The sequence below is a fragment of the Pseudophryne corroboree genome, chromosome 6 (assembly GCF_028390025.1).
Source record: "Pseudophryne corroboree isolate aPseCor3 chromosome 6, aPseCor3.hap2, whole genome shotgun sequence".
NCBI classification, from domain to species: domain Eukaryota; kingdom Metazoa; phylum Chordata; class Amphibia; order Anura; family Myobatrachidae; genus Pseudophryne; species Pseudophryne corroboree.
The window spans coordinates 380,302,845-380,317,574 of NC_086449.1; the positions used below are offsets into that span (position 1 = coordinate 380,302,845).

Genomic DNA, 14,730 nt, shown 5'->3' on the forward strand with positions numbered 1-14,730 from the left:
TCGGCCGTTCTATTGAACGGTTGATATATCGTGGGTCCGTCGGCCAGTGTGTACGGGCGATATGTCTGTGGACTCTGTCGTTCACAAACATAACGCGTTGGCCCTGCTGCACAGCCGACGCCCAATATATCTAGCGATATATTGGCGCATTGCTGTGTGTGTACGGGCGAGACACATGCGGTGGCCGGCGGTGATTGACAGCTGCACTGTGCGGGCATGTGTACACGCCCGCCCAGTTCGTGACGTCAGTCCCCAACGGAGCGAGCAGTGTGTATGCACAGCACACTGTCCGATTCGTCCATAGATATATCTGCAGATCAATTGATCTGCAGACAGTGGTCGAAGTGGAAATTTTGAAGTGGGGGTATGCAAAAGTGAAGGATGTAATTATGCGCGCGCCCCAGAAAAGGGGTGTGGTCACCCAAAAAGGGGCGTGTCCCATGTAGTAGAACCCCCTTATACTATCTAGTACTGGTGCCCCTTTCACATTGTAGCACACTGAATGAGCCGAAATTCACCTTGTAGCACACTGAATGAGCCGAAATTCACCTTGTAGCACACTGACTGAGCCGAAATTCACCCTGTAGCACACTGACTGAGCCGAAATTCACCTTGTAGCACACTGACTGAGCCGAAATTCACCCTGTAGCACACTGACTGAGCCGAAATTCACCCTGTAGCACACTGAATGAGCCGAAATTCCCCTTGTAGCACACTGACTGAGCCGAAATTCACCCTGTAGCACACTGAATGAGCCGAAATTCACCCACAGAATGAGCCGAAATTCCCCTTGTAGCACACTGACTGAGCCGAAATTCACATTATAGCACACTGAATGAGCCGAAATTCACCTTGTAGCACACTGAATGAACCGAAATTCACCTTGTAGCACACTGAATGAGCTGAAATTCACCTTGTAGCACACTGACTGAGCCGAAATTCACATTGTAGCACACTGAATGAGCCGAAATTCACCTTGTAGCACACTGACTGAGCCGAAATTCACCCTGTAGCACACTGACTGAGCCGAAATTCACCCTGTAGCACACTGAATGAGCCGAAATTCACCCTGTAGCACACTGAATGAGCCGAAATTCACCCTGTAGCACACTGAATGAGCCGAAATTCACCCTGTAGCACACTGACTGAGCCGAAATTCACCTTGTAGCACACTGACTGAGCCGAAATTCACCCTGTAGCACACTGACTGAGCCGAAATTCACCCTGTAGCACACTGAATGAGCCGAAATTCCCCTTGTAGCACACTGACTGAGCCGAAATTCACCCTGTAGCACACTGAATGAGCCGAAATTCACCCTGTAGCACACTGAATGAGCCGAAATTCCCCTTGTAGCACACTGACTGAGCCGAAATTCACCCTGTAGCACACTGAATGAGCCGAAATTCACCCACAGAATGAGCCGAAATTCCCCTTGTAGCACACTGACTGAGCCGAAATTCACATTATAGCACACTGAATGAGCCGAAATTCACCTTGTAGCACACTGAATGAACCGAAATTCACCTTGTAGCACACTGAATGAGCTGAAATTCACCTTGTAGCACACTGACTGAGCCGAAATTCACATTGTAGCACACTGAATGAGCCGAAATTCACCTTGTAGCACACTGACTGAGCCGAAATTCACCCTGTAGCACACTGACTGAGCCGAAATTCACCCTGTAGCACACTGACTGAGCCGAAATTCACCCTGTAGCATACTGAATGAGCCGAAATTCACCCTGTAGCACACTGACTGAGCCGAAATTCACCTTGTAGCACACCGACTGAGCCGAAATTCACCCTGTAGCACACTGACTGAGCCGAAATTCACCCTGTAGCACACTGAATGAGCCGAAATTCCCCTTGTAGCACACTGACTGAGCCGAAATTCACCCTGTAGCACACTGACTGAGCCGAAATTCACCCACAGAATGAGCCGAAATTCCCCTTGTAGCACACTGACTGAGCCGAAATTCACATTATAGCACACTGAATGAGCCGAAATTCACCTTGTAGCACACTGAATGAACCGAAATTCACCTTGTAGCACACTGAATGAGCTGAAATTCACCTTGTAGCACACTGACTGAGCCGAAATTCACATTGTAGCACACTGAATGAGCCGAAATTCACCTTGTAGCACACTGACTGAGCCGAAATTCACCCTGTAGCACACTGACTGAGCCGAAATTCACCCTGTAGCACACTGAATGAGCCGAAATTCACCCTGTAGCACACTGAATGAGCCGAAATTCACCCTGTAGCACACTGAATGAGCCGAAATTCACCCTGTAGCACACTGACTGAGCCGAAATTCACCTTGTAGCACACTGACTGAGCCGAAATTCACCCTGTAGCACACTGACTGAGCCGAAATTCACCCTGTAGCACACTGAATGAGCCGAAATTCCCCTTGTAGCACACTGACTGAGCCGAAATTCACCCTGTAGCACACTGAATGAGCCGAAATTCACCCACAGAATGAGCCGAAATTCCCCTTGTAGCACACTGACTGAGCCGAAATTCACATTATAGCACACTGAATGAGCCGAAATTCACCTTGTAGCACACTGACTGAGCCGAAATTCACATTGTAGCACACTGAATGAGCCGAAATTCACCTTGTAGCACACTGACTGAGCCGAAATTCACCCTGTAGCACACTGACTGAGCCGAAATTCACCCTGTAGCACACTGACTGAGCCGAAATTCACCCTGTAGCATACTGAATGAGCCGAAATTCACATTGTAGCACACTGACTGAACCGAAATTCACCCTGTAGCACACTGAATGAGCCGAAATTCACCCTGTAGCACACTGAATGAGCCGAAATTCACATTGTAGCACACTGACTGAGCCAAAATTCACCCTGTAGCACACTGAATGAGCCAAAATTCACCCTGTAGCACACTGAATGAGCCAAAATTCACATTATAGCACAATGAATGAGCCGAAATTCACCTTGTAGCACACTGAATGAGACGAAATTCCCCTTGTAGCACACTGAATGAGCCGAAATTCCCCTTGTAGCACACTGAATGAGCCTAAATTCACATTGTAGCACACTGAATGAGCCGAAATTGTGACAGCAGGGACAGCCAGAGTGACGACAGGGAGAGAGACAGTGATGACAGGGAGAGAGACAGTGATGACAGGGAGAGAGACAGTGACGACAGGGAGAGAGACAGTGAAGACAGGGAGAGAGACAGTGACGACAGGGAGAGAGACAGGGAGAGAGAGTGACGACGGAGAGTGACGACAGGGGGAGAGAGTGACGACAGGGGGAGAGAGTGACGACAGGGGGAGAGAGTGACGACAGGGACAACAGAGAGAGTGACGACAGAGTAACGAGAGTGACGACAGAGAGAGTGACGACAGAGTGACGAGAGTGACGACAGAGAGAGTGACAACAGAGAGAGTGACGAGAGTGACGACAGAGAGAGTGACGAGAGTGACAACAGAGAGAGTGACGAGAGTGACGACAGAGAGAGCGACGACAGACAGAGCGGCGACAGAGAGAGCGGCGACAGAGAGCGCGACGGGGAGAGAGAGCGACGGGGAGAGAGAGCGACGGGGAGCGAGAGAGACGGGGAGCGAGAGAGTCGGGGAGCGAGAGTGACGACAGGGAGAGAGTGACGACAGTGACGACAGGGAGAGAGTGACGACAGGGAGAGAGTGACGACAGGGAGAGAGTGACAGGGAGAGAGTGTGACGACAGGGAGAGAGTGTGACGACAGTGACGACAGGGAGAGTGACGACAGGGAGAGAGTGACGACAGGGAGAGAGTGACGAGAGCGACGACAGAGTGAGCGACGACAGAGTGAGCGACGGGGAGAGTGTGACGACAGGGAGAGAATGTGACGACAGGGAGAGAGTGTGATGACAGGGAGAGAGTGACGACGGAGAGAGTGACGACAGGGAGAGAGTGACGACAGGGAGAGAGTGACGACAGGGAGAGAGTGACGACAGTGACGACAGGGAGAGAGTGACGAGAGTGACGACAGGGAGAGAGTGACGACAGGGAGAGAGTGATGACAGGGAGAGAGTGACGACAGTGACGACAGGGAGAGTGACGACGGAGAGAGTGACGACAGGGAGAGAGTGACGACAGGGAGAGAGTGACGACAGGGAGAGAGTGACGACGGAGAGAGTGACGACGGAGAGAGTGACGACAGTGACGACAGGGAGAGAGTGACGACAGGGAGAGAGTGACGACAGGGAGAGAGTGACGACAGTGACGACAGGGAGAGAGTGACGACAGGGAGAGAGTGACGACAGGGAGAGAGTGTGACGACAGTGACGACAGGGAGAGAGAGTGACGACAGGGAGAGAGTGACAGGGAGAGAGTGACGACGGAGAGAGTGACGAGAGCGACGACAGAGTGAGCGACGACAGAGTGAGCGACGGGGAGAGTGTGACGACAGGGAGAGAGTGTGATGACAGGGAGAGAGTGTGACGACAGTGACGACAGGGAGAGAGTGTGACGACAGGGAGAGAGTGACGACGGAGAGAGTGACGACAGGGAGAGAGTGACGACAGTGACGACAGGGAGAGAGTGACGACAGTGACGACAGGGAGAGAGTGACGACAGTGACGACAGGGAGAGAGTGACGACAGTGACGACAGGGAGAGAGTGACGACAGAAGGACAGTAGTGACAGAGGGACAGTGACGACAGGGAGAGTGACGACAGGGAGGGTGACAACTGTGACAACAGGGAGGGTGACGACAGGAACAGCAGGAAGAGAGGTGACAGCAGGGGAACATTACCTGATGTTGTTGCTGGCAGCAGTGAGCTGGCGCCGGGCGGCTGGTGAGTGGAAGCGGCGGGCGGCTGGTGAGCGGGGCCGGCGGCCGGCTGGTGAGCGGTGTGCGCGGGTGGCTGGCGGCGGGGAGAGCTGTGAGCTACAGCGCTCTACACAGCCGCCGGCCGCCGCGCAGGCACGGGGAGCACCATGTGCAGCAGGATGCCACTTCCCCCGCCTCCTGCTGCACTTTCTGGGCTCATTTCCGGGTCAGTGGAAGAAGTGGCGGTATACCATACTGCCGTATACCGCCCCACTTCGACCACTGTCTGCAGAAATATCTATCAGTGTGTACCCACCTTTAGAAGTGATTTATAAAGTTAGCTGTTGAGGTGGGTAACAAAGTTCCTGTATAAGCTCTTGTATACAGAACAACATAGCTTGATACCATATGTTTCAGTGGAGCACAGTGAGCATTTTGAATTCTGTTGACCAGTCTAATTTAAGTAGCAAAAGAATTTGCATTTGAAGTGTTCCAGGTCTATAGAGGATTGCTCATATTTCTCAGCTGTAAACCTTGCTGCGGGGATGGGATCTCTCGCAATGGAAGAATAGCTGCACTATGGGAGAGGAGGCGTAGTCGCTTCAGGATTTAAACTAAGAAAAGGTATCTAATATAAAAATAGGAGTGAAATATAGGGGCAGACAGTTTGGATGGATAGATGTTAAAGCAAGAAATCTAGCAAATATGGGGTTTATCAAACAGTAGCACCCTGGATAAGACTTGGCCAGCAGGATGTAAAGCTTATGGGATTCTGGGGAGATACACATCAAGGCAGACACCAAGTAAAGTTATGATGTAAGTAGCGATTTGTTACAAGACACCAAGCATGATGGGCCAACATTTCTTAATGTAATTGGGAGGAAAAGCAGAAGTGGGTAAATAAAATGTTACTATAAGAGAATGAAATTACCTTTTATATAAAATTTGGCCTGTCAAGCCTTTGTTCTGGCAAAAATAGTTTGATCAGTTCTAAATAGAAATTTAAATGACACAAGAACTAACCAGTCTGTAAGCACTATGGAGCCTTTTCAATTACTATGTATCACTGTACAGCATTACGTTACCATCAACATCGCTATTTTTTCTGATACGATTCTATAGGATTGCAGGCAAGCGAGGAGATGGAGACAGTAGCAATGTGCTGGTTTGGAATGGTATATTGTGCCCATTGTGTTGAATACAATCACCCCCAGCGGAAGCTATACAATTAAGACATCTGCATTGTATTTATAAATAGAATGTAACCTGTTGTTTTACTGGTTGACAGCAGAATACTAGGGGATTTTTGTGTGTTTCTTTACTTTAACCCTTCCCTTTTGTGCACCAGCTACTCTTAAAGTGATTTGAGCAAGTTCCATTTTGTTAATCACTGCTTGTGAGGCATGTATGGGGGCCAGTAGCTGGCAGAGAGATCTGTTCTTTGTAGTGCCATTTTGGAGGCTCTTTGAGTACCTTCTGATAACATAACTAGATAGATGGATATATCTATATATGAAAACTTTTGAAGGTTACCATCAGGGGCGTATCTACCCATTGGCCAGGATGGCACTCGCCTGGGGCGCCAGCCAAGGAGAGGGCGCCACCCGGCAGTGCCACCCTCGGCCAATGGGTGGAATCACTTAGTAGTGGCATTGCCTGGGCTGGAGGATCTCACAGTAGGCAGGAACAGGCGCCGCTGTTCGGCACAGCAATGCACTAGTGAAGAACGTGAAAGTAAACTACAGTTCCCAGCAGCCTTTGCTGTCGGGAGCTCCTGGCAGCAAGGGTTGCTGGGAGCTGTAATTTACTTTCACTTTCTTCAGGAAGTGTGGTGCGGTGCCGAAATGTGGTGTTCCTGCCTACTGTGCAGTCCTCCAGCCCAGGCGATGCCCATAGCACCTCATAGACACTAGAGGTCAATTATGACCTCTAGTGTCTATGGTTCTCCCACAATGCTGTGCGATGCACGATGACGTCATCGCGCACGGCATCAGCACCAGTAGCGGATCTTGCCATGACGGTGGCACCCTCGGGACGGCGACAGCGCCCTCGAGGCAACGGCGCCTCGGGCAAAAGTCCTGCTTGTCCGTGGCAAGATCCGCTACTGTGTGTGACATAATGTGTATAAGCGGTACTACTGTGTAACGTAATTTGAATTGGGAGTACTATTGTGTGGTCATGCCCGTTTCCCACAAGAACATGTCATTTTTTTGCACATGCACCTTCCCTATTTCAAATATGGAGTGGGGGGGGTGCCAGTCCCTTACTTTGCCAGGGGCGCCCGGTCCCCTAGATACACCTCTGGTTACCATACTTTCCTATTATGCTCCAAACCTGGTGAAGTCGACAATGACAGTGTTTGAAATCTGTCTCCTCATTACTATAAAGCCACATTTGGTACTAACTCGCGTTCTGTCAAGGATGATACAAAACGTGGCAACATTCCATCAAGCAGAGAAAGTGGTATGCAATCTCCAGCTATTTGGTACATATATATTAACTGATCTGTACTGTAAAAAGCTTTTATATGGAAATATTGTTTTAATACATTGTGTAATATTTTTTATTATATGTCAAAAAGTGTCACTACCAGGTACATTTGAATTAATGGTATATCAACTCATAAGATTAAAACATCACTTGTAATTTAGACCACATATGTGACAATGACAAACTAATACCACTTTTCCACCAAAAACCCAGATCCAACCCAGGTTTCTGGACAATGGCCCTCATTCCGAGTTGTTCGCTCGGTATTTTTCATCGCATCGCAGTGAAAATCCGCTTAGTACGCATGCGCAATGTTCGCACTGCGACTGCGCCAAGTAACTTTACTATGATGAAAGTATTTTTACTCACGGCTTTTTCTTCGCTCCGGCGATCGTAATGTGATTGACAGGAAATGGGTGTTACTGGGCGGAAACACGGCGTTTCAGGGGCGTGTGGCTGAAAACGCTACCGTTTCCGGAAAAAACGCAGGAGTGGCCGGAGAAACGGTGGGAGTGCCTGGGCGAACGCTGGGTGTGTTTGTGACGTCAACCAGGAACGACAAGCACTGAAATGATCGCACAGGCAGAGTAAGTCTGGAGCTACTCTGAAACTGCTAACTCGTTTGTAATCGCAATATTGCGCGTACGTCGGTCGCAATTTTAAGAAGCTAAGATTCACTCCCAGTAGGCGGCGGCTTAGCGTGTGTAACTCTGCTACATTCGCCTTGCGAGCGAACAACTCGGAATGAGGGCCATGGTTCCAACCTGGGTCAGCCCTATTTACACTGAACACAGGTCTGGCAGACACGCCCTTGAGGTGGACCTCTGCATACTCAGACAATCAGCAGCTTTTACTCTTATCCTGGCTCAGATAACCCAGGCTGAGCAATTTACACTGCATCGGTATCCGGGTTGGATTCCCAGGTCACTTGACCTGTTTTTTTTTGTTTTTGTTTTTCAAGGACCCTTTTACACCAAGCTGTGACCTGGGTAGACCCATCAATAACCAAGCTTATTGCAGCTGTGGAAAAGGGGTATAAAAGGTAGCCATCACACTGTGTCTACCAAAGTGCCTTTTCATTCAAGTTAGGTTTCCCATTGTTAGATAGAACTCTCGCTGTTGGGTTCTCTTCAAGAGGTGCAGCAAAGATTTAAGACGTCTTGTTACTGGTGGTAGATAATATTTTAATAGAAACACAGGAAAAGGGATACATTTGTGTTGAGATTATATATATATATATATATATATATATATATATACACACACTCAAAGATGCGGCACTGACGAACTCTTGTAAAAAAATCACAGACACCGGTTAAAGCGCTTTAACCGGTGTCTGTGATTTTTTACAAGAGTTCGTGAGTGCCACATCTTTGACTGTATATGCTTTATCCTATGAGGGCACCAGAACCAGCTTAACACAAGGTGGAGTGCCGGGTATTTTGCATGGTGTATATATATATATATATATATATATATACACACACAGGTTGAGTATCCCATATCCAAATATTCTGAAATACGGAATATTCCGAAATACGGACTTTTTTGAGTGAGAGTGAAATAGTGAAACCTTTGTTTTTTGATGGCTCAATGTACACAAACTTTGTTTAATACACAAAGTTATTAAAACTATTGTATTAAATGACCTTCAGGCTGTGTGTATAAGGTGTTTATGAAACATAAATGAATTGTGTGAATGTACACACACTTTGTTTAATGCACAAAGTTATAAAAAATATTGGCTAAAATGACCTTCAGGCTGTGTGTATAAGGTGTATATGTAACATAAATACATTCTGTGCTTAGATTTAGGTCCCATCACCATGATATCTCATTATGGTATGCAATTATTCCAAAATACGGAAAAATCCGATATCCAAAATACCTCTGGTCCCAAGCATTTTGGATAAGGGATACTCAACCTGTATATATATAAATATATATATATGTAATTAGTCAAAAGTTGTATTACCTCATTGCTCAGGTCTGGTTCTGAGTATGGGGCCGAAGCTAGCAGCCTTTTGTTTACTGTGTTTGTATCTTGGCCTGCATTCATATCTTGTACGCACGATTCATAGTCACACAGATATCAGACATTTCTCTGCAGACGCTAGTGAGGGTCCACAAAGGCTGCTGAGCAGCAGCAGTCTCTGCTCTCTCCCTTCCCAATGTGTGCTGTGCTTCTATATAGCGACCAGGTGAGAACAAAAACGAGGATTCCAGCACATATATCACACTCGCACGGAAGCAAAATACCAACTGCTTTCCTAAGAGCTTGTAGAAGATTGGTGCAGTTTTTATTCCCCCTTCTCCACATCAATGACATTCTAGTTGGAATAGTAATCCCTAGCCAGTATCCTTTTTAATCTCCCGTTCCTATACTGGATATTATGCTGGTGCGTTGTAAGTACAGGTGAAAGCTAGCCTCCGCAAGTGTGGATTGGTTGCCTTCATCATGTTCTTTTTCCAGTTATTCTCTGGATTTCCTGGGTAATCTGAACTCCACTGAGCCATGAAATAAAGAATTTCTACAACGGGGCAAAATAAATGAAGGAGTGTTCGTGCCAGGGCCGCCCAGACCAATTTGGTATCCTAGGCAACATTTTGGCATATGGCAAATATGTACACATAGGTACGGAGCATTTATTCTAGAAATTTATTTATTTTGTTTAAACTTGGATAGAATTGAGAAAACGTTTGTAATGTATAATCTTGCATATATTCTAAATGTTAACTATACTTGCAATCAAAAAGAAATGTACATATACATAGATTGTTCTCACAACATATCTTTAAACCTGTCTTGAAATGTTTCATAAATTAGATCAGTACAGTCGGTTTAGGAATCTTAAGAATATGTGGAGCTAAGTTGAGGACTTCTTACGTCCTAAAGGAATAGGTGGTAAAATTGGTTTGGTGTTGGAACCTGGTCGCCTTGCCTGCGTAGAGATCCGTGATGAGGAGGAAGAAGATGTGGACTTAGACCCTCTGACATCAGAGCGAGTAGATGACGGCAAACGTGGTGTCTCAGGAGTGTTTCCAACAGATCCGCCTGGGAGACACCGAACATAGAGAAGATATAAAGCACAGCTCATATTTTTGTTGTGTGTGTGTGTTGTCATACAATATATAGCCTGATACCATGAAATGAAAGCATGGAAGACAATTCAGTAGGTACAGAACTGAATATTTAAATATAACCTACCTAACAAGATATCTTGTTCTTGGCCAATACCAATACCAGACAGGTCCAGGGGCTCAATTTTGTCTTCTGGAGGCGAGTGAATGTTAATGACAGGAGTATTCCCAGAGGAAGATCTTCGGGCAGAGAAGGCACCAGCGGAAGTGAGCAAGGACAATCCAGAGCTGGGCCTTGAGTCTCTAGAACTGTAATACCATTATGAGTAGGATTCATCTAAAGAATAAATCCACTATTTACAGAATAAATTATCTTTATTTTCTCTCAGGCAGTACAGAATAAACAAATATTATAAATTATATATATATATATATTCCTTGAGAATGTATTTACTTGCAAATCCAGATTTGAACTACAAGATTGGTAGCTGGTTAAGTATGATTTACCAGGGCTCCATAACTCCAAGTACTATGTCACGCTATACTTACTAGTAAAACCTTTATACTATCCCTAACCATAGACACAAATCTATAATTTCAGGAAATCTGTGGCATAACAAAGAACATACAATTATACATATATACTGTATATTAAATTATGAAGAATGGGTGTTACTAGATATTTCACTTGCACTGTAACAGTGAAATTGGTTCTACAATCTTTACCTGGTTTCAGGGCTGACTGCTGGGAGGCTGCGGTCTGCAGTGACATTACTCCCACTTGGCTGCATGGATGAGCATGATGTAGGGTCTAGGAGATGTCGGTGGGTTCCTAGTGTAGCTGGAGCAGTTACAGGACCTCTGCAAAGAACAATGGAACACACTAACACTATATTCATGTGACTCAGGTCTTCCTAGACCATAGTCACCTACTACTGAGAGAGTACATCAGCCTCCAGGATCCACATGCTTCTCCAGTCAGATGATGTGATTCGGTCTGAATTGCACTATTGTGGTCAACTGCCACACCAGCCAGCAGTGCCAGGGCTGCAATGATTCACCACATCCACCCCCCCACCCCCCCAACCTACAGCTGGATCCCATGTTAGGGACATTTAGATGGTAAGTAGGCAATTACTTAAACCAGCGTTTCTCAGGACCCCTAACATTATATGTTTTCTGGACCACATAGCTAGTGCTCCTCCTTTGGGTATCTGGCCCTGAAGTTATACACAAAGTACTTACAACGTTTACATATATTACTGACCTGTTTGTGAAACACATTCCTTTCCAACATCCATTAGCCTACAATTAGATACTGGTCTCCTCTGCATGTACTATATATCAACATAGATGGTGGTGTATGTTATCATAGGAGTAGTATCTGTTACCATAGGAGTAATAGTTTAAGTTATACTTGTGCCCTTTAGATATTGGGGATATTTATTTATTACAAGTTAAATACAATTTTTTCATATATTTTAAAAGACTCTTCTAAGTTTGAAACTTATGCTATGTTTCACTTGAGACCCACCTCTCTATAGAGCTCTACTGAGGGGTGGTCTTCAGTATGCCGACTGTCGGGATCCTGACTCACAGTATACCGGTGCCGGAATCCCGACAGTCGGCATACCGACACTTTTTCTCCCTCGTGGGGGTCCACGACCCCCCTGGAGGGAGAATAAAATAGCGTGGCACACGCAGTGCGCCACTGTGCTCGCAGCGTGGCGAGCACAGCGAGCCCACAAGGGGCTCATTTGCGCTCGCCACGCTGTCGGTATGCCGGCGGTCGGGCACCCGGCGCCGGTATGCTGGTCGCCGGGAGGCTGGCCGCCAGCATACCATACTACACCCAAACTGAGGGTGCTTTACTACCATGGTGTAAAAGTTCATATGTCCAATAATTCATAGCAACCAGTTAAACATTTGCTTTCAGTAATCAAACTTGCATTAGAGTAACTCGTGCTGACCCCCAAATCCCACTAATTAGCAGCTTTCCATCTTTAACATGCTATACATGTGGAACTAGTTTCACACCACCATTAACCATCCACTTTGTTTCATCCATTCTCCAGACATTTCTGACACAGAATGGTTGTGTTAGGCTGAAGCAGGGCAGTAGAGAGACTGGCTGGGCCCAGGTGCTTTTCAGGGGGGATGAAAGGAGGCGTGGTCATGCACAGTTAGAAAAAAAATACAGAACAAATTGTATTTTAATCACCTCCCTGGCCACACTGCAGCCCAGCACATAGCAGCATGTTGCTGGGCTGAGGAGAAGAGCTGCAAGTGCTGCTGCCAGGTAATGGTGTTAGCGGACCTAAGCCCCTCCATCCTGGGTAATTTGTACCACCACATCCCCCCCCCCCCCTCCCTTCCCCTCCTCTTGGCACCACTGGGCTGAAGTAGCCAAATGCCCCCTATCATACTAACACCGGTTTGGGGTATATAAGGGCCAGTATATCTATTATAAGAATGTATAGACAATGTAAAACATTGTGCATCTCCAGACTGAGGGGCTGCAGCACATGCTCCATTCAAAAACGTATTTGTGTCAGGGATTTCAGAACTGAATTGTGACCTGCATATAAAGCTTTCCGGTCTGCATTAGGATTCTACAGACAGGTACAGTACAGTAATATGAACATTAGTAAACACAGGTAGGTAGCTCTCATATCTAAAAGGACTCTCTTGCCATGGGAAGCAGATTCCAAGTCAGGTGCTGCTCCATTCACGGCCACAAATGTTAGCAAACAAAAGTTATACATTGTTGCATATTTCTGGATGATTCTGAGTTGGACGGATCTTTGCAGAATCTCTCTTTGAAATAAAGGTGTGTCTCAAGATGGCGTCGCTGTAGGTGGACACAAGAGATACATTTTGTGGGCGGACCTTGGGCGTGTAGTTGTACGTACATCGAAGAGATGCCTGTTCCTGTTGGAAGTCTTGCTGACACTGATGATAACGGCTGTGTACAGTAAGGCTACGGCCACACATAGTGGCCAAGCGGGTCCCGTTCAGCAGGACCCGCTTGGCCATAAGGAGACTGCACATGGGCGCAGCATGCTCCGATCGGGCCGGATGACAGGTCGGCGGGATTTCAATGAGAACACATGCATTTCAATGCATGTGTTCACACAGTGCAGCTCTGTGTGTCACTGGCCGGAACCTGTTCTGCAGGATCCCGCAGAACAGGAGCCGTGTGCACACAGAACCCCCCCTCCCGGCCAAGCGGCCGCTATGTGTGGCCTAGATCTTAAACAGTGCGGCTTCCTGCATTAGCCTTACAGCTACTCTCACCAGCAAAAGGTTGTACTCAGGCTTCCATGGCTTCCCGCATTAACCCTACAGCTACTCTCACAAGTATAAGGTAGTAACTCAGACTTCTGCAGGTTCCCGCATTAACCCTACAGATACTCTCACAAGTATAAGGTGGTAAATCAGGCTTCCGTGGCTTCCTGCAGAAATCCGATGCTCGTTCCTGTGAGGGTCGGATCGGCTCCCCTAGATCGTTAGTGCTGCACTCGTGATATGTCGGTTCCCGCAGGCATGGCTGGGATCACATACAATATATCGCATGCAAAATGTACCAAATCGTATGGAATCACTCCCGGGAAGCTCCCAGGAGAGTAGAAGGGAAATTGCCTCCGACTTCAGCCTCAGACATATCGTTGTAGTGTATGGGGCCTGGCAGCAAGGCTAACAAAAATGGTAGCACCATAGTAGGGGTCTGCCAAGAAGACTCCCTCTGAATCAGTCCTCAATAAAATGGCGTCTCATCAGAGATGATCCCTCCCAGTGACCCTTCTAAAATCTGAACTCTGCATAGCCCACAGTTCTTCCTACAGATCCACAACACTTAGCTTAAGTGCAAATGCCCAATTACCACTTATATACACCTACTGAACTGCAAGTAGAGATGCAGTTGTGATGTGTACAACTCTGAGTCAACTGTGTATGCTTGGTTCAGACATATGTCCCGTTTGAAAAATTACAAGGTTCGCCCACATATCAGAGGTGCGTACAGCTCTGAGTCAGGTGCACATTTTGCGGGTAAGGTTACTGCTTCCTATTAATGTGCTGTACATCGCAGTCTTTCCTGTCCAGCACAGGAATGAGCCTGTATGGTACCTCTCAGCACATCCAGCCTGAAGCGTGGCATTGCGAAGCGAGCCCGCAAAGGTACACTTTGGGTCCCACGTTCTAAACCTTGCTCCTCCCCCCTCTTGTAGCGGTTTGATGGTATTTCCCATGCTTCAGTGAAGAGAATATAGTCTCAACCCTAAGCCCACTCCTGTCATACTGCCTTGAGGAAAGGATGCTGGTTCCCAAAAAGGCATTGCAGCAGAGACCAGAGTGCTACATGTACA

General features: G+C 47.0%; 1 protein-coding gene across 3 annotated transcripts in view; it reads right to left on the reverse strand.

The window, feature by feature from the left end:
- Window positions 1-9,196: 9,196 nt before the first annotated feature.
- Window positions 9,197-14,730, reverse strand: part of LRGUK (leucine rich repeats and guanylate kinase domain containing) — a 338,728-nt gene continuing 333,194 nt past the window's right edge. For 2 of the 3 annotated variants that reach the window (XM_063926757.1, XM_063926759.1), the window contains exons 18-20: window positions 11,090-11,224; window positions 10,491-10,672; window positions 9,206-10,337 (exon numbers count right to left, since the gene is read on the reverse strand). In XM_063926757.1, coding sequence (XP_063782827.1) covers window positions 10,150-10,337; window positions 10,491-10,672; window positions 11,090-11,224 — 505 coding nt within the window. In that variant the 3' untranslated portion in view covers window positions 9,206-10,149. Of the gene's footprint in view, window positions 10,338-10,490; window positions 10,673-11,089; window positions 11,225-14,730 lie in introns of all 3 variants that reach the window. The other variant, XM_063926758.1, reaches the window with a different exon arrangement.